Here is a 20334-nt window from a genome sequence, read left to right on the forward strand (position 1 = left end):
AAAATGTGAGCGGACAGCATGTAGGGAAAAGTATGAGGGGACAGTATCAAAGAGGGAAAGTGGGAGGACAGTATTTTTTTTGGAAATAAAAGTATGTGGAAACACTATGGGGAGAGAAGAGTGTAAGGAGACAGTATGGAGTGAAAACTGGGGGAGGACAATAAGGAAGAAAGTGTAAGGGGATAGCATGGGGGGGATAGTGTGAGGGGACAGTCTGTATACTCTCATCAGACCGTGTCCCTGTAGGGTCAGACACAGCCATTACACAGCAGCACACATTATCGGGTTTAGGTGACGGCCCTGCCCCAGACGCCCTCTCGGACTGTGTATGACTACCTCAGGGCTTGTCGTGCAGCGGCACCATATGGCTATAAATAGCCGCTGGCGGACACTGCAGCGTTAATCAGCGGCTGCTACGTTCCTTCTATTTTTAGATTCTGCAGAATTTGAACTTTGTTCCAAAGAAAGAAAAAATAAACTAAAACAAATAAACCGTTTGTTTTGTTTTCAGCTAACTTGTGGGCGGGGCGAACCCTTCAAGCCCCGCCCACACGATAGGAAAAAAAAAAGCGCATCCGATAGGGCGAATCGGAAATTCCTCGCTGTCTCCACCCTTTTTTTCCCATTGCCTCCCCCGTAGACAAACAACTCCGTTTACCAAACACGACGTCACCGCCCAGCTGTGCTTTTATTGGTTGGCGCCAGCAGTGACGTCACACCCATGTACTGAGAGGAAAAAAAAAAAGGAAAAAGAAAAAAAAAAAGCAGTTTCAAGATGGCGGCTGCGCAGATAACAATGGCGAGAGGGCGAAGAGGGTCCGGGGGACTGTGAGGCGGGAGGGGAGGGCTTGCTGCGGGGAACAGGTTGCTCTCTTCGTCCCCCCTCCTCCTCCAGATGGCGGATTTTGTGGTCCCCCGGCACAGCGCGGTGATGGAGCGCCTCCGCCGGCGGATAGAGCTGTGCCGGCGGCACCACGGCAGCTGTGAGTCCCGCTACGACTCGGTGTCCGGAGAGCGGCTGGAGCTAGAGCGGCAGCACACCTTCCAGCTGCACCAGCGCTGCCTGCAGGCCAAGGCCAAGCGAGCCGGCAAGCACCGGCAGCAGCCCGCGCCGGCCAGCAGCGACACGACGAGGGGCAGCCAGGCCGGCGGGGGCACCATGGAGCCGGGAGACGGCGCCGGGGAGCAGTGCCGGAACAGCACCCTGATGGCGGTAAGAGCCCTGCCGGAGCACTCGCCCGGGCATGCTGGGAGTTGTAGTCACACACTTGGTTCTTCACTTTTGGGAACTTTCTACAAGTTTTGATTTGTTTTTCCTTATAGTAAAAGTTCTATTATAACGTCCCCAAAAAAGTATCCGTGTCCGCGAGGAAGTGACGTTCTCCGGTGTCAGTGATGTCCATCCTGAATGGGGCGATCGCAATGTTTCCGATTGACGCCAATAGAAAAAAATGACTACAAATCCCAGCTGTCAGCGCCACCTCTTTTCCTCTGGCACTGCGGGTTTGTTAGTCCTTATTCCGGCTTATATTGGTTCCAGCTGCGGTCTTCTGATTTTTTTCTTCTTTATTCTGGGGCGAAACGGTGTCTTTGAGTGCGAAACATCGCAGGGTAGCAGACGGGGTCACAACGTGGCCTGCAAGAGACCTACCCTGGGAAGTCGGATTTTTCACACTGATTTTGATTTGAATTTTGTGTGAAAAACCCCACCAAAGCCGCATCCTGTGTTAAAGGGGTTGTCCGGGACGTCAACATTGGTGGCTTATCCGTAGGACAGGTCATCAATGTCTGATTGGTGGGGTGGGACGCCCGGCACCCCCGAGATCATCTGTTCCCGGTATGATGGCTGCGGCTGGGTACCCGGTGCCAACACTGGGAACAGCTGATCTCGGGGGGCCGCCGGGTATCGCATCCCCACCAATAAGGACAATGATGATGTATCCTAAGGAGAAGCCATCAATGTTACATCCTGGACAACCCCTTTAAATGGGACAACTCTGTTTGTTTTTGTGGTTTTTTTTTTTTGCTTTCTGATGACATTTCCATCACTTGAATTGATTTCCGGCTCGTTTTTATTCCTGTTGCCGCCGACATCTTTTTGGAACGTGTGCGGCGCTCAGCCTGGAGCGGGTGTCACCGAGCACAGCCGACATATTCTCCATAATCTACGCCACGGCGGTGGTGTCCGCTACGGTGAGATGATCGCGGTGCCGTCCAACAGCTGCGCTGGAAGATGTCACCTTCATTAAAGGGGCGTCCAAAACGCCAGCCCCAACAATTCCAGGGAGCCAAAGAAACAGCTTAGTTTTTCTGTGGAACATAAACGTACCGTGCATTATAGGAACATTTCTCCCACTGTGGTGAAACTACAACTCCCAGCATGCTCTGATTATATTCTATTAGATGATATGTAATCGCCGATAACTGAGAGCCCGTGCGGACATGGCGGTCTGATAGTCCGGCACACACAGGTTGGGTACATCAATGGTTCACCACGGTGTGGTTTGTGTCGCCGTTTGGGGGTGAGTGGCGGTTGCCATGGGGACAGCCTACTTTCTTTGCCACCTCTCGGGGAGACGTATGAAGGTCTCGTGCCTTTTATTATGGTCGGGTGTATTTTTGCCCGCGGTGTGCAGGGCATCGGTGCCAGGTTTGCTTATTTCGAGGACTCGCTCACTTTCTGTGACCTGCGTTTGCGGATTCTTCATTGTGATCTGTGCTTCGTTTTCTCCGGTTTCTATGGTGTCACTAAATATTTGGTTCCGCCATGCCAGCCGGCCGTTGGGACTGTTTGCTTAGTATTACGTTTTCCTGGTGTAACAACTTGTCGCGCCATGCGAGAGATGCCGCCCACACCCCGAAAATGCCCGTCCGGGGGATGAATGGGAACGTAGGCTCTGTCAGTCATGTTCTAGTGAAACCACAGTGCCAGTATGCCAGTTTTTGGGGCAGGCTGGGAGTTGTAGTTCTCTCCCTACCATCCTTTGTGGACTTTCTTGGGGCTTGCCACTAACCAACCAGTGGTCGCTACATTTTGGGATCTAGATCCTTTCCAAGCGCTCGTTCCTCTTTATCAGGGCGTCTCCAGTAATCGTTTCGGGGTGGTTGTGTGTTTTGTGTGTGTGTGTGTGTTTTTTTTGTTTTTTTCTTTCTGTAACTTTTCACCTTTGTCGCGTTTACTACCAGATTATGAGTTTTCGTCTTTCCAGGAGTGACACGGGGAACGCAGACCCTGACTCAGTCCTTCTTGTGGCTCCCCGCGAGGAAATGAGTGAAGTTTTACAGTAATTCCGTGTTGAGTCTTGGAAGGGTTAAACCCGTCAGAAGTGTGTCAGCGCTGGCGCTGTGAATGATTCACGTACTGTCGGAAGTTGCACCATGGGGCCGGAGCGTGCAGCTGCCAGGAGGCCGGGGCATGCCCTGCTTTTAGAGCATATTAATACCAGGGTAGAGCCTGGGAGCCGGGCGGACTTCTTAGTAGCCCATTAATTGGAGATTTCATAGACAGACAATAAAGGGCGATGCAAAAGAAACTTGTGGCAGGAAGCTGAGATCTGCGCTGCTGTTTGCAGGCTCTTCACACTGCAGCACTACTGTTCTTGGCAGCGACATCGAGAGACGGGCGTTCAGACCCTTATAATGCTGTGTTAATGTTCCTAGGGGCTTCTTGTGCCTCCTATTTTGTGCCTGGTGCATAATAATGCAGTTTTTAATTTGTACTTTTCCCCCTTCACGCATGGACTCTCTGAACACCCCTATTGAAGAACATTGGTCATAATGTTGTTGCGAGGTCTTTTTTTTTTTTTTTTTTTTTTTTCCCTTGGACAGCACTCTGACCAAAAATAAGGTCATGTGAACGTCGCTTAATGTAGCCACAGGTACAGTATAATCCATAAGAGACACAGTGCTATAATACGCATGCATGTGACCTTAAAGGGGTTGTCCGGCTACAAGCCTGCCATCACTCTCTGACTAAACATGCTCTTTGCGTTGTAAGAATCGCTCATCACCGCAAGTATGGGATTTACACACACGCAGTCACGTGCCGACTAGACGTGCATGGCCTCACTCTATGCAATTGTATTAAGCAAGGCTGGAAAAAGTCTAGTCGGAATGTGTCTGGAAGAATGCAAATCGCCTACTTATGGTCATATGACCGTCCGCTCCCTGCACCAGAGAATACTTGCAGTGCGCTATGTGAGGGTCACAAGTCTGCAGTCAGTGACTGAAGACTTTTACCCCGAGCCCGGACAACCTGGACAAGCTGTCCTGGATTGTAAAAATGACTGCTTTCTTTCCAAAAAAAACAGTGCCACCTCTTTTCACAGCCTGCGTTAATTATTGCACTTTAGCTCTATTCAAATCAGGGAGCTTGAGCTGCAATGCCAAACACAACCTGTGGGCAGGTGGGGCACTGTTTTGCCATGCTTTTGAAATCCTGTATCATCCCTCTGCGCAGGCCATGCATATTCGATAGCTGTCAGCTTATGTTTATCTTGGTTCCACCATGTTGGCGAACTCTGCATGTATTTCTGAGCAGTGGGCAAGAAGGTGCAGTACCAACGTCTGCATACGTGCTGTTTACCAGAAATTGGTAAGCCCCGTCAAAATGAATTGGTCTGATGGCGCACTTGCATTTTAGAGCCCCTTTCTTAGAAACAGCGGGGGTTCCTCTCCTCTTTCTTTTCCATAGGTAACAACTTTTAATGAACGGGAATGACCCTTTAAAGCGGACCTGTCTCCAGGTATCACAATTCAAACTGTATACATTATTCAGTTGATGTTGTACTTGATGAGACTGGTGTACTTGCTGTGAAAATCTATGGCAGATTATCTTTTTGATATTAAGATTTTGTGGCTCCAGGAAAATCATCATTATAATAACGGAGAGAGACTTAAATGAAAGATTATACGGCCATTCTGAAATGTAGTTTTTAAAAAAATATATATAAGTACACCAGCCTATATCAGGTCTGATATATCATAATGTATGCAGTTTATATTGTGAAATCTGGTGATGGATCATCTGAAAATTGGATCGTTCAGCTCAGTACGAGTCTGATGTATTCATGAGCGCTCCCACCTCACTCCAGCAGCCTGTCAATCACCAGGGCGCAGAATAGTGGGGGCCGTGCTCTCCTGAATACATCAGACTTCTGAGTATGTGTCCTGTGGTCCTCTCAGCAGCCACACTTACTTCTCTCCATTTTTTGAGCAAGACGCTGTAATGTTGTGTCCTTACATTGGGCGGCAAGGTAAGATGACAGATCTACTTTAAGGCCATATGTAACAGTCCGTATTATGGCGGCACCTTTGGTGTGGAGGGGGTGGCATATAGCAGCAAAGCAGAGGGTTCATGCCGCCCGATGACCATAGATCTCAACAGAAAACTTGCCACCGAAATATTGGTGAATGTGGGGGATGAGAAGTTTCCATGTGTCAGGACAAGGTGATAATGCCAGGTCTATGGTCCCGTCTTTCGCCCTCTTGTCTATGCCGTCTCCATATTAATGTGCTGCCCCGTGGCAGCGAGCCTGTGCCGCCCTCCCGCTTCCCTCGCTCAGGCTTGGCAGGCTTTCCCTTCTGTTTGTATGCTGGCCATCGGGTGTGATAAATGCGCCCGGGTAGACCTCTTTTATGGAGTGTCTGTCAGCTGTAAAGCTGTAAGGTTTGTTTGCATTGGGTTGGCACAGTAAAAGGCTTGGCACCGGAGCCAGAGGTCTGTCTGCTCGGCGTCGTTAGCAGGGATTTCAGCCCCAGTCGGACATGTAACTCATCTCAACTATCTCCTGCAAAGTTAACAAGAGTCTTGAAATGCTGGCAGGGCCCCTACAAGCTGCTGGCCTGCCGAATGGTGTCTCAAATGCCACCCTCCCCTTTGCCCTCTTTGTTTTTCCCCTGAGTGTCCACAGAGGCGATCACTTTAGGGCATTATCTCATGTAATGGTCTAGAATAAGCCATCTGCAAGGATAGAAAAGCCACTTCTGCTGCTGCTTAGCTTAGCTTCTTGGGCGATGCCCACTAATGACAGTGCCCGCATAGATTGTCACCCACTTATATTGGGTGGCCCGCATTCCTGTGCTCATTCAGTCTTTACTGCCGTTCTCCGTCAGTGCTATACTACCCATCCAGTTAGGAACATGTATGAAATTTAGGGAGGTTGCGGTATGTTTTTAACCCTTATCGGGCAGTTGTGGAAAGTTTCCTCCAGGAGCTGCTAGCCTCACCTTGCTGACCATCTTCAACCTGATGAAGAGTTAACTCTTTCACTGCGTGGTAGGCCCGAGCCGCTTATTGCTTTTAATATTTGGACTTAGTTGGCGGACTGGAGACATTGGCACGGAAACTCCCATTTGAGTCACCCGGAGCTTCTGTGTGGTCAGAGCTATTACTGTCACGATTTCCCTGGTACCTCGTCCAGCCAGGGCGCAGGGTTTGGGAGTCGCTGGGTTTGAGGTTTGTGAATACTTATAAAGACTTTAAACTGAGCAGTGATACGTCCAGCCCTCCTCTACTTTTTTCCCTGTAAGGCTATGTGCACACGCTGCGGATTTTGCTGCGGATCCGCAGCAGTTTCCCATGCATTTACAGTACAGTGTAAACCTATGGGAAATGCAATCCGCAGTTCCCATGCTGCGGAAAAAAATGCGCGGAAAAGCAGCGGTTTACATTCCGCAGCATGTCAATTCTTTGTGCGGAATCCGCAGCAGTTTTACACCTGCTCCATAATAGAAAACCGCAGTGGAATCCGCACAAAAACCGCGGTAAATCCGCAAGTAAAAAGCAGTGCTTTTGACCTGCGGATTTAGCAAATCCGCTGCGGAAAAATCCACAGTGGACTTTTCTACGTGTGCACATACCCTTAGACATCTGAATGAACCCGGCATGATGGCTCAGGTTTTTTGGCATTGGACTACTCAGGCTGTCGAGTATGAAGTGGTAACTCTCGGTCTGATGTGTGTTTGTTGGCACGTGCAGCTAAAAATTATGACAAACATTTGGACTATTTTCCTAGATGAGCCCCTGAAAAAGTGAACGTTTCTCTCACTGTTTTTTGTACAGTTTCTTCCATTTGTTACAACATGGATTGATGGAAAAAAAATTGGAGTTAGAGTGGTTTAAAATAATTGGGGAAAGCTCAGTGCAGGGTCTGAGGGTGCAGGGTCTGAGGGTGCAGGGCATAACCCTGATACATATGCACACTTGATATGGCTGAGCATGCATGTATTCTATATGAGGAGAGGAGAATAAGTCACTGTTAGACACCTAATAGAGCGGAAGCATTGGCCATTGAAAGTCTACGTGTCTGATTGTTTCCACTCAATATGTCTGGAAGCCCCCCTTGCATATAAGTGGCTGGTCCTGCCTAAATCTGTGTCTTCTGCAGACTCTGTTTTAATGCCTATGAAAAATAGTAAAAAATTGTGAATCAGAATTTTTTTTTTTCTCTAACACAAAAAGTCGTTTTGTAACTGTTTGGAGGAAACCCCCAGGTTCAGGTGATACGATTGTACATGGGGTAGCTTAAGTAAGATTATAAATGATCGCTGTACTTAGCTTCATGATGTGTTCCTGTACTGACGGTGGGTCGGGCGCTGTGTTCCTGTACTGACGGTGGGTCGGGCGCTGCGTTCCTGTACTGACGGTGGGTCGGGCGCTGCGTTCCTGTACTGACGGTGGGTCGGGCGCTGCGTTCCTGTACTGACGGTGGGTCGGGCGCTGCGTTCCTGTACTGACGGTGGGTTGGGCGCTGCGTTCCTGTACTGACGGTGGGTCGGGCGCTGCGTTCCTGTACTGACGGTGGGTCGGGCGCTGCGTTCCTGTACTGACGGTGGGTTGGGCGCTGCGTTCCTGTACTGACGGTGGGTCGGGCGCTGCGTTCCTGTACTGACGGTGGGTCGGGCGCTGCGTTCCTGTACTGACGGTGGGTCGGGCGCTGCGTTCCTGTACTGACGGTGGGTCGGGCGCTGCGTTCCTGTACTGACGGTGGGTCGGGCGCTGCGTTCCTGTACTGACGGTGGGTCGGGCGCTGCGTTCCTGTACTGACGGTGGGTCGGGCGCTGCGTTCCTGTACTGACGGTGGGTCGGGCGCTGCGTTCCTGTACTGACGGTGGGTTGGGCGCTGCGTTCCTGTACTGACGGTGGGTCGGGCGCTGCGTTCCTGTACTGACGGTGGGTCGGGCGCTGCGTTCCTGTGCCGATGGTGGTTCGAGCGCTGCATATTCATTTTTTTTTTTTTTTTTTTTATCTACTTTATACTATCATGTGTCCTAGATACACATAAAGGGAACACCCTGTACCAGCATGTGTCATGGTCTTCTGGTGAACGTGTGCATGCCATGTCCTGAAAGCAGCGCCAGATAGCAGCGATGTTGCTCATGATGGTCACTGTGGTTTTAGGTTGCTTTTTGGTGCTGGCTGTTTTGGCATCTGGCATTTTGGCGGCTCACACTATGAATGAATTGTTGATGGTGTTCGGAAGACATAGAGACTTGTATATGTATGTAGCATCATACCAGTAAGTAATCTCGACTTCGCCCTAAGAAAAGTTATTTTAAAGTTCTCTTGATCCCTTTTTTTTTCTTTTTTTTTTTATGAACTGTGCTAATTTGCTACCTGTAAAGATCTGATATCTTCACAGGTTTTTTTAATTCATGGCAGATTCAGTCTAGACGTGTCTATCTCTAAACAGGCTTTCTCCTGTTTAAAGGGGTTGTCTCCTCTATTTTCAGGCCTTTTTTGTTTCCTGCTTGTCGGGGGGCGGTGCGCTCCTGAAGATTGTTCGCTGACCGAGCTACAAGCAGAGGCAGCTTTGCTCCTGCAGCATCGGAGGAGTGCAGTGGCGCAGAAGCTGGCTGTATCTAGCAAGGGTCAGAGCAGTGATTGTAAGCTCTAAATCAGAGGTTGGAAACATGCGCTCCTTCTTAGGTTGCCAGACACCACTGATAGCATGCAGAAGTGGCTGGAAACCTTGGCAACCAGCAGTAAACTATACATCTAAAAATCTCTCCATTCTTAAGAATATAGAGGATTGTTAATAAGTCATAAATAGAAAAGTTGTTTGTTTTTCCAAGCAGTTTGAAAATTTCCTCATTTAAAGGGAAACTAAAAGTGGACATATACTACCCGATAGATGGGTCACATGTACCAAACACGGGCTGTATGATTTAAAAGCCCCCTAGGGACAGAGCTGCATGAGACAGGCTGGTCCTTGTCAGCTTCTCCCTGCCCACTGCCAATGGCTACACTGTCTCTTGCTGTACATGCACCTGGAGAGACCTGTCAGTCATTGGCAGTGGGCGGAGAGAAGCTGCCGGGGACCGACCTTTTTGACTTGTCTCCCACGTGGCTTGGTCCCCAGCGGCTTTTAAATTAGGGTGGTGTTTGTTGTTTTTTTTTTTTCTTCTGAAATTCTGCAGAATTTGTGTCCTACAACCAGCGTCTGATGCATGCTGCCCGACCGATGAATCGGGTTGCATGGATCAGATGTCGGGTTACCTTTTTAAGAAGGCGAGCTTCTTTAATCTGCCTCTATATACCGTATGTGTCCACGATCAGGAATCTGCAGCACATGTCCGCTGCATCCAAAGTGCTGCCAGCTATTGAACATAGGTGAATCCGCATATGTTCATTGAACTATGCGGATTTACCGCGTCCAATACATTGTACGGGTGAAATTTCTGTTGTGGAGGCTCACGTCTCTGCAAGATGAATAGACATACTGCGGTGTGGAGACGCGCTGCATGTCCGTCTCTGCAGGTGTTTTTGGATGCATATTGGGCAATGGATTTCTTTAAATCCCATCCACTATGCTGTGACATCTGGATGCTGCGCTTATTGATCCTGTGCACTTACCCTAAGAGGAGTATTGTCCAAAGTGCAGCCCATCAGTCATTCACAGAATCATCGTACAATCGATCTGAGCATCAACATGCCAGATTACAAAGTAGCGAAAAATATTGCCGTACAAGTGTAGTTAGTGATGACAAACAAAAATGTGACCATTCGCCGTGTTGGTAGACCATAGCATGCATGTCATTTCCAAATGATCATCAGCTAGAATGTTTAGAATTGGCAATTTTGGACAACTTTTAAAGGGCTTTGATAACTTGTAGATTGTGAGGTTCGACCTCTGGGACCTGCACTGATCAGTAAAACGGGGCACTGTTACCCCTGCGGGGATGGAGCAGCAGTGCACATGGCTGTCTACCTTAATTCTCTATTTGGCTGCTAGAAAATGCCGAGAGATCGGCACTCGGCAACCTCATAAGGCTACTTTCACACTAGCGTCGTACGACGCACGTCACAATGCGACGTACCGACGCATACTGTGCATGCGCCGCACAACGGGGGCAGCGGATGCAGTTTTTCAACGCATTCGCTGCCCCATTGTGAGGTGCGGGGAGGCGGGGGCGGAGTTCCGTCCGCCCATGCGCGGTCGGAAAAGACTGTCACGACGCACCAAAAAACGTTACATGCAATGTTTTTTTGGTAGCGACGGACCGATGCAACCGTCGCACGACGGTTGCGACGTGTCACTGCGTCGCTAATGCAAGTCTGTGGAGAAAAAACGCATCCTGCAAGCACTTTTGCAGGATGCGTTTTTCTGCAAAACGACGCATAGCGACGTGCGGTGCACGACGCTAGTGTGAAAGTAGCCTAAGGCGTGAATCTGCTCTGCTCACAGCTAGGTAATAAAGCATCCATATTGTGCAGAAGATGTGCCCCTGAGTAAGCGTGTATTCACGCGAAACGGTGTTGGCTGATGGCTGTGGTGACTACCCGGTGCCTGGACTTGCTGCTTAGCTCCATTAAAGTAATAGGGGTTGAGCTGCAATACCAGATACAAACTGTGGACACAAGTGGTGCTGTTTGGGGAAGGAATAAAGGAGCCATCTTTTTCGTTTTCAAGGGTGGGGTAATTTTTTTTTACAGTGTACTTAGCTTTTTTTTTCATGGTCCATGTTGAAGCTTCTGGTGCAACCCCAGGAGCTCTGCCTAATAATTGACTGCAGCCTATGTGGGATGTTTGGTGCGTTGCCTTGTTGCTTCCACTCCATGCTGACGGTCTCCAAAATAAATACTTTCAGATTCTGACTCTGCCATCTCGGCTCAGAAAAAGTCTTTTCGTTTGGGGTCCTGGCCTGATTTAACTTGCAAGCAGTGAAAATCTCCCCGGTCGCACAGTGGGGTCTTCATGGGTTGAGGTCTGGCGCTGTTTGTTCTGAGGAATGCTCTGTTTCTTTTGGGCCTAATATCGTTTGATGTTCTATGAATGATGCCTGTGGGTTATTTCTGCGGCAGGAGGACACATCCTGGGGATGCTGCCGTGATGATAGGAAGCATTATTTCATTTCACTGTAAACCATGCACATCGCAGACACAGATCTGCTAAAAAGCAAATAGCCAAGTGGCGGCTCTAAGGAATCTGTCGCTCAGACTATCCTGCCATTCAGGGGTATCCAGCACGTCATGGCGGCACGTCGCCATGTAGGCCACTCATTGGTCACCCTACACTATTGGGTAATGGTATGGCCGGTGAGAGCAAAATGAAGCCTCTGCTTACTTATCACCAAGGGTTTTCCCAAACTCACAAGTTATTCCCTATTTGTAAGGTAGGGGTAGAGTTGCTGCCAGCCAGTTGGTATGACCCAGTCTATTGGCTTCAGCAGTAATTTGTAGCCCCTGGTCAGGGGTTTGCGCGTCCCGGGGGCTGATGTTGGGGGATTGGTTGCGCGTCCCGGGGGCTGACGTTTGGGGGGTTTGTTGTGCGTCCCGGGGGCTGACGTTGGGGGTGGTTGGTTGCGTGTCCTGTGGTTGCATGGCTGCTGCAGTTACCACTGCACATTTGCTTCACAGGCTGAATCTGCACGAACACTGCTGCTCTGAACTGTCAGTCACCAGCGGGTCACCTGTGGACACTGACATGCGTTGCGGGTTTACGGGCCGCAGAATGTCCATTTCTGTTGTGGATACACTAGTCTCTACAACAGAAATTTCCACAATACAGAATGTATTGGACGCGGTGGATCCGCACGGGTCAGTGATCTCACAGGATTTACCTGCGTGATTAGAACGCAGAGAAAATGCACTGCGCCCAAAGCGCTGCTATATCCCGATGGTGGCACAGAGCCTGACAGGCCTGATAATCTGCACTGCAGGATCTGAGGCAGTTTTCATTTCTTTTGCTTTATTTTTTTTATTTTATTTGTAAAGAGAAGCCAATAGGAGAATGCTGAAAACGTGCAGCACGTCCAGCATGCACCGAGTGAGTGTAAAGCACAAGCACTATCCGCGCTGTGGTGGTTTCCTATTGACATACAGCTGCAGTTTTTTTTTGTTTGTTTTAAAAGCAAAATCCATGCGCCATTTTTATAAAAATAGTCACCGTGTGACTCCCTGATAACTGCCCGGCTGCGGCAGAGCTGGGGGACATATGCTCCCGGGCCGCCTGGTTCTTCGGCTGATACGGTGTAGCGCAGTAGCACTTGTGTGCAGCCCGGCCTCGTCAGTTACCGACTCTGCACCTACTATGCTGTGCACGGTTACGTCTGGTAACGTGATGTTACCTCCCGCACTGCCGCCTTCCCGCCGGAGAGGAGCATCAATCAAACATGCGGGTCCACCGGGAGACAATCCCAGGTAAGGTAAGCACCCAGTGTGTGTGCGGGCATATATGGCTGTGCATAGCTGGCCGTGTCTGTGGGGGCATATATGGCTGTGCATAGCTGGCCGTGTCTGTGGGGGCATATATAGCTGTGCGTAGCTTGCCATTTCTGTGTATATTTGTGTACAATGCACATGGAGGCTTGCCTGTGGTTGGCCTGCCGGGCTCGGGCCTGCCTGCGTTGGGCCTGCCGGGCTCGGGCCTGCCTGCGTTGGGCCTGCCGGGCTCGGGCCTGCCGGGCTCGGGCCTGCCGGGCTCGGGCCTGCCTGCGTTGGGCTTGCTGGGCTCGGGCCTGCCTGCTTGTGCAGGTCTGCACTGCCCATGTATCAGGAACTGTATGTATATTTGTAAGATGCCTGTACGTATGCCTGCCTGTACTGTGCTGACAGTCCTATATTTGGGCCACAGTTACTAGATCTAGAAGTGCTCGCTCACATCTGTGATAAGGAATTCCATGTGTCTTTCCAAGTTTAAGAACAGACAAGTGAAATTAACCCCTTTGTGCACCTTGATGTAATTATGTCTCCATAGGGGTGTGATTGTATGGAGCAGGTTCCTGAGCCGCACCAGCTCCGTATCTGGCAGATGTCGGCTGTGATACATAGCCGGCATCTTCCTGTAACAGCAGAGATCAGTGCTCGCCTTGATTCCTGCGGTCTCACATACAATCACTGACAGCGACATTTAGTGCCTGCACTCGCCAGCTCCCAGTAATTCCCTGTGATGCCGTGGCGGGTTGCCCTGTGTAGCTGCCATGTTTGTCATTCTATGAAGCTTGTCCTCAGGTTGGGCTCCTTGCAATATAAGTTCTGGGATGTTATTACAGCGTGCTCGCTCTGTACTGAGTGGTGACTGTAACGTCTCCTGCACCGGCCCTATAACGGGAAGTGACTGCCAGCAGAGAGTGTATTTTCTCCAGTGCTTTTCCAGTAAGCCGGCTAACCAGGCTTTAAACTTTTTATTTTTATATTTATTTATTTTTACTGATACAGCGCCATTAATTCCACAGCACTTTACAAACATTATTACTTTTCTTGAGGTGACAGATTACTTCTAAAATGGTGTGCGTACACTTGTAGTATTCACCGTGTCTCCTCACATTGTATAATGTACTATTAGGCTATGTGCACACGTTGCGGAATTTGCCTCTGGAAGATTTTGTGTGGATTTCTATAATGGAATGGGTACAAAAACACAGCAGAAAAGAAGTGTGATTCCAGGAAGGCGAGATGATATATATGGGAAATCTTTTATTCATGCAGATATTAATGGTGAACCTCTACTTTCATTGACCTACTTTGTTATATAAAGGAGGAGGCTCGGGCGTAGCGCTGCGTGTCTTTTATATCCCTCCATTAGCGATGTTCTTGGATATTCAGATCACGTTAATCTTGGGGGAACAGGGTATCTGTCATTTTCTCATTTTTCCCTTTTAGAATATATGGGTCAGGATAATTAGAGGCCCCCTTGAATGGGTTTTTAATTAGCCGGCTGGTGCGTACAGTTGCCCCCCTATGTTTCAGGAATTCACCATTTAATAGGATCTGACAAACGCCAAGGCTCTGAGCATCTGCTGTGGCTTCCACTTTTAACACTATGGTTGCCAGTGTGTCGCGCTGCAAGAATCTTCTGCTTGCCCATAATGCAAAACCTTCTCCCACATGTGTCATGGTTGGGATAAAAGGATAGGCTTCTAAGGTTGCCGTGTGTCCTTATATCAACCCCTCCGTGCACCAGGCACAATCCCAGGACGCATTCCACAGCTCCATGTAATCGCTCCTTCTCCAGCACTAAGCTCTGCTGTTAAAGGTACAGCAACACGTGGAGCCCAACTGGAAGTGTCAGCAGGCCGCATGTATTGCTGGCAGGGCGCTTCTGCTAGCACTTTAAGGGTTACCGTGTGTATCTGCTGTGCTGCCACCGTCTCTTTAATAAACATAAATTAGCTCTTATTAGAACTAGACATCAAATAAATGGAAACAGCCGGAGCTGACCTGTGGCTATGCATTTCCGAGAATGGTCAGTGGATTATATACGGTATTTCTACATAAAATTGTGTGTGAGATATATATATATTTTTTATTCGGCTGTATCAGGATGTGCATGCTGTTGTATTCCCATGTGTGAGTACTGGGCGCTCCAGTGTCTGTCCTTGGTCTCAACCTGAAATTTGTCCTCAATTTTTTGAGCAATTTTAATTTTGAGTAAAGGCTGCACATATCTAATGTGCCAGGTAAATGGCGGATTAAATCTATAACCATATCAGGTCACCTTCATGTTGCGTTTCGGAACATTTCATGTGTCTACTCTATTTGTCGCCGGCATCATAAACTGAACATTTAAATACCCGGATCATATATATATATATATATATATATACATACACACACACACACACACACACACACACACACACACACACACACACACACACACACACACACACACATACACATACACATACACATATACATATACATACATACATACATGCACACATACATATATACACACATACATATATACACACATACATATATACACACATATATACATATATACACACATACACACATACATATATACACACATACACACATACATATATACACACATACTAGATGGTTGCCCAATTCTAACGCATCGGGTATTCTAGAATATGTATGTCCACGTAGTATATTGCCCAGTCACGTAGTATATTGCCCAGTCACGTAGTATACAGCACAGAGCCACATAGTATATTGCACAGCCCATGTAGTATATTGCCCAGCTATGTAGTATATTGCCCAGCCACGTGTGACACAGGTTAAAAAAAATAAAAAATAAACATATACTCACCTTCCGCAGGCGCGTTGTAGCACTGTCGCCTGTGTGGGGTGCAGGCGGCAGTTTCCGGTCCCAGGGTGTTGACGTCGCGGTCACGTGACCGTGTCGCGGTCACATGACCGTGACGTCACGGCAGGTCCTTGTTGGGCAGGACTTGTGATGACGTTGCTGTCACATGACCGTGACGTCATGGCAGGTCCTTCTGCCAGACTACCGTGCCACCGAAACGTGCCGGTTGCATCGCGAGAAGTGGGAAAGGCGGCGTAGGTGAGTATATAATCATTTTTTATTTTTTTTATTATTTTTAACATTCGATGTTTTTACTATTGGCGCTGTATAGGCTGCGTCAATATTAAAAAAAACTTGGTCACACAGGGTTAATAGCAGCGGTAACGGAGTGCGTTACCCACGGCATAACGCGGTCCGTTACCGCCGGCATTAACCCTGTGTGAGCGGTGAGCGGAGGGGTGAGTGCGGGGAGTAAGGAGCGGCCATTTTCTTCCGGACTGTGCGAGTCGCTGATTGGTCGCCGGCGCCATGACAGGCAGCTGGCGAGACCAATCAGCGAACGAATAACCGTTACAGACAGAAGGACAGACGGAAGTGACCCTTAGACAATTATATAGTAGATATATAATATTTTGCATAAGCATGTATTAGGAAATCAAGCGATCCCTGACCTCCCCAGGTGACTTTGGTAACGCTGTCCTTCTAGGTTGTAGACTGGGTCATGGGTTTCATTTGCAGGGCCGTCAGTAGAAGCTGTTTGCGTTGCAGAGCCCTCTGTGGGTACAGCTTGTATCCCGCCATGTTTTGCTCACTACACGTAGAGTCATGTTCACATTTGTGCTGTTAGCAGCTACTACTCTCTGGGGTTATAAGTTGCACCCGTTGCTCCGAGCAGTATTGTTTGCTCTCCGTCTTCTCCCATTTTGCTTCTTGCTTGCCTAGCGGACCGCTCGGTGGGTCCCAGGCTGGGATGACACCCACTCACAAGTGGGAAATGCCTAGCATATCTTCAGAGGCTGCTCAGTGGCTCCGGTGAGGTCAGTATGTTTCCTCCCTGCCTCATCATTTTGCTTCCAAACCTTAATTGTAAATTTAGACTAAAATTAGGTTTTCCTACTTCCGGAATAATCTCATTAATGCGGCAATGAGAGATCTGGGACCTGAATGTTGCCGAGTCTTTAGCTACAAGATTAGGGGGACTGCCTCATGACCCTGACATCTGTACAGTAGTTATTAGGGGAAGACTGCCTTACTTCTCAGCCTACAAAGCAGACATTATTACAATGATCTCTCAGACCTGATGAGGCTGGTGTATTTACTTTGAAACCCAATGCCACACTGGCTGTACTGTGCTTTTTGAAAGTTTATATTCAATCTCTGCCCACCGAGCCTCTTGTCCACATACAAAGCCATTGAGTAAAGGCCGATTCTGATCTCCAAAATCTGCCCAGAATAGGATGTGCCAAGTCTCATGGATCTCGTTCTTGGATGTGTGATTTTATCAGATGTCTGAGTGCATCTGTTTTACCAAATGTGTCATGTAACTTTTTTAAGAAGTTGTCCACTACTTGGACAAGTTCTTGTCATACCCCTCACTTGACCCCATAAATAATAAATCTGGTTCCCGCTGTGTCGGCACGCTCTCCCGGGGCTCCCGTGCTGCTGTTGTGTAGAGAAACAGTTTTGTCATAGGGGAAAAAAGTCCGACTACTCGCCTGCACCTTGCATTAAAGGCGATGGGCAACTGAATGGCAGCTTTCGGCACCGAATCGTCCATACTTGGAGACATTTCCCACTGTCGCGGTAGGTCCCAGCTTGCAGTGTAATACCATGGGAGACGATTAGGTGCGATGTCACGCGACACACGTCAGTGTAACCCTCGCCTTAGGAAAACTAATGAAACACGAGCAGATCACTGGAGTTGATAGTAAAGACGCAGCCTGTGACGTGACCACTGTGTCTGGTCAGTGCAGTGCGAGCTGTGAAACCAGACATTAATGGCGCCTATCCTCAATGCTCCGCCATCCGAGCATCTCTTTATAGATGACCTGGAACTTTACTGTCTTTTGCACACTTTCTCCTTGTTTTGCCACTTTGTCCCAAAGTAGCATATACATCAGGCCGATGAGTTGGGGACCTAAAAACAAGTCTGTGCAGCTTAGACGCAGTGCATTGTAAAGCAGTCGTGTACGTTTATGAACTCCCTTGGTGGTCACACATCCAGATGTGCATAGTACAGCTGCTGATCTGTACTCCTTGCAGCTAAGACAGCAGAAGAATGGTGGTCCGTTTGGCTACTAGGAGCACCCAAATATTATATCAACACACACTTCAACTGACCTATTGGCACCAACTGCTTGCAAGGCAGAATATACATCCACAGCCTACAGGTGCAATAAGTGGGAGAAAGCATAGATCCAACATATAAGACGATGATCGAAGCGCAGTGCTCAGACTGGCTGGCGGCTCTCCTGACCAGAGCGTGGCAGCATGTATTTCTGGTCAGGAGAGCCACCAGACAGTCCTAGCATTGCGCTGCGATCATCATCCGTGTCAGATTGTGCCCTTAAAGGGAGTCTGTCAGTACAACATGACTGTCAATACCAGGCACAGGTGGGTCAGTAGACTCTTGGTGTGGCCGAGCAGTTGTGTTATGTCCCCACCTACTTGTTTTCCATCTCTCTCCTTCCTCCTCGTCTTTATTGGTGGGAGCCAGAAGAGAGTGGGCGAAAAAAGGAGGTGGCAAGGTGCACTGCACTGATTGGCTACACCAAGGGTGCACCGAGCCCCTGTGCTTGGTTTGGACAGTCATTTTATGCTGATATACTCCCTCTAAAGCTAGGGCTACTTTATCCACAAGGTTGGTGGTGACATAGCACCGCAATGAAAGGTAATGAGGTCACTGTGCACACCACTAGTATTCTGGTCTTCATAAATCAAAACCTGCTGGATTTCTTTTGTGTTGCGCCAACTTGTGTGGCAGATAATTGTTAGATAGTTTGGGCACCAGCTGCTTCTTGTAGTAAGTGCAGACCTTCTCGTATGACGGTTATGTCCTATGGGCCCCATGATATATTGAATAACGATGATCCACTTATTGGTGAGCAGCATTTAGTGCAGCCTTTCCAAGAAATGAGGTAAAGCAGAGGTCAGGTATGTGTTCCTCAGCTGCCGCACACTTGTATTGGTTTGTACATGCCTGCGCTGCTTCATCAGTCCATACGATCCAGGCGGTGGCTGGTGGCCCGCAGTCACTTCTGCCTTATTTACTGCTTCTTCCTAGATTTATTATAGTAGTTAGAAATCCTTATATGCAGGGTGTGGGTTTACTGCGGGGCCCTCCACTACAGTGATGGGAGCCTGGTACTCTGAGACATGGAGAGATCCCGTAAGGCCTTTCTGATGTTCTCGCTGATTACTGTGGCCCCTTCTGCAGGTCGCGGGGACAGAAATGCTGTTGGCATTACGGAGGCGCCATCTTCATCTAGACAGCATTTTTGTTTAGCGATGGTGTTAAATAGTTCACAGGACCTGGTCCAGCAGCCAGGTCAGTAATTTGGCCATCAGAGGGGATCCCGGAGAAGCCCCTCCTACCTGACTGCTTCCCTGCTCTTCTTTTTGATTAGCCGGACTGGTGTGACATCACATGTCATCAGACTAATCTAAAGAGCCCTCTGGTAAGAAGCGCTTTGCACCAGGGCTGTGAAGTTGGCAAGCCAAACCTCAGACTCCTCAATTTCCAGGACTCCGACTCCGACTCCACAGCCCTTCTTTGCACAGATTACTGCCCTGTTCTTGTGCGGTTTTTTTTTTTGCAGATGTCATCCACTTTGCTGCATATCCACCACCTGCTTGTCTACAAGTGCACGGAGAACCTATGGATCCATCGGACCACCCAATGCTGCCAGTTCCATGTATATGTAGGCTGCTGTCTGATTTTTGGTTGCATCGGTGTAACATTTGCCGTTTGCATCCCTCCGTCTACAATCACACCCATGGTGCACACGTGTAATTAGTTTGACATGTCTCATCATTTAATTGCTATGTGCCTAATTGCCACGTACAATTTGTTTTTCTTTTTTCATCTAGTAAATTGCTGTTTTTCTTTCATTCCTGTTCCATTGCAAGAAAACCTGGTGGTTGGAGAGGAATAGATCAGATTAGCAGCGATCGATCACACTTTGTACGCTTTTTGTTGATCTTGGCCAACCCCTTCGGTGCAATCACTGAGCAAAGAGAACTTTTTTTACTTTGAGCACAGACCACTTCCTATCTTACCCACATTTTTTCCGTTACGCCTGAAAAATCTGCATGACTATTTTCCGCAATCCCCGGGCTGAGGTTTTCACTGCTCTTCAGAGTCCGTTCTGGTTCGGCTTCCCCTGACAGTGATCGGGGCTGGTGGGCCGTGAGCCACAGGCGCCTGTCAGGCCCCTCCCGCAGAGCAGGGGGTAGCAGGCATGGCCGCCTTTCTCTCCTGCATTCCCAGACTGGTTCCAGTCTGCCCTGCATTCCCAGTTGTGGATGTCATCAGGAGGGACTGCATTCCTTATCTCAGGCGAAAGCTTCCTGTCTGTGTTCCATGTGTGACTTGTCCATGCTGCGGCTTCTTCCACCACCTCCATTGCCTTATTCAGGCCTGCGGTTTTTATGTTTTGTTGTAATGTGTTTGAATGCACCATGGTATCATTGATATGGAAGATGAAGTAGTGATCACGAGGGCTGTTTTTCTTTTTTTCAGGATATACGGTTATGTAATCCTATATACGGTACCATTCATAAGAATGCTTAATCCCAAACATCGGTCTGTATAAACTTTCTACTGAACAAG

General features: G+C 48.6%; 1 protein-coding gene across 2 annotated transcripts in view; it reads left to right on the plus strand.

The window, feature by feature from the left end:
• The first annotated feature begins 392 nt into the window (after positions 1–392).
• MAML1 (mastermind like transcriptional coactivator 1) overlaps positions 393–20334 on the plus strand; it is a 69731-nt gene continuing 49789 nt past the window's right edge. The window contains exon 1 of one of the 2 annotated variants that reach the window (XM_077266295.1): positions 393–1213. In XM_077266295.1, the coding sequence (XP_077122410.1) occupies positions 896–1213 (318 nt within the window). In that variant the 5' untranslated portion in view covers positions 393–895. The remainder of the gene's footprint in view (positions 1214–20334) is intronic. The other variant, XM_077266294.1, reaches the window with a different exon arrangement.

The sequence above is a fragment of the Ranitomeya variabilis genome, chromosome 5 (genome assembly GCF_051348905.1).
Source record: "Ranitomeya variabilis isolate aRanVar5 chromosome 5, aRanVar5.hap1, whole genome shotgun sequence".
In the NCBI taxonomy this organism is placed as follows: Eukaryota; Metazoa; Chordata; class Amphibia; order Anura; family Dendrobatidae; genus Ranitomeya; species Ranitomeya variabilis.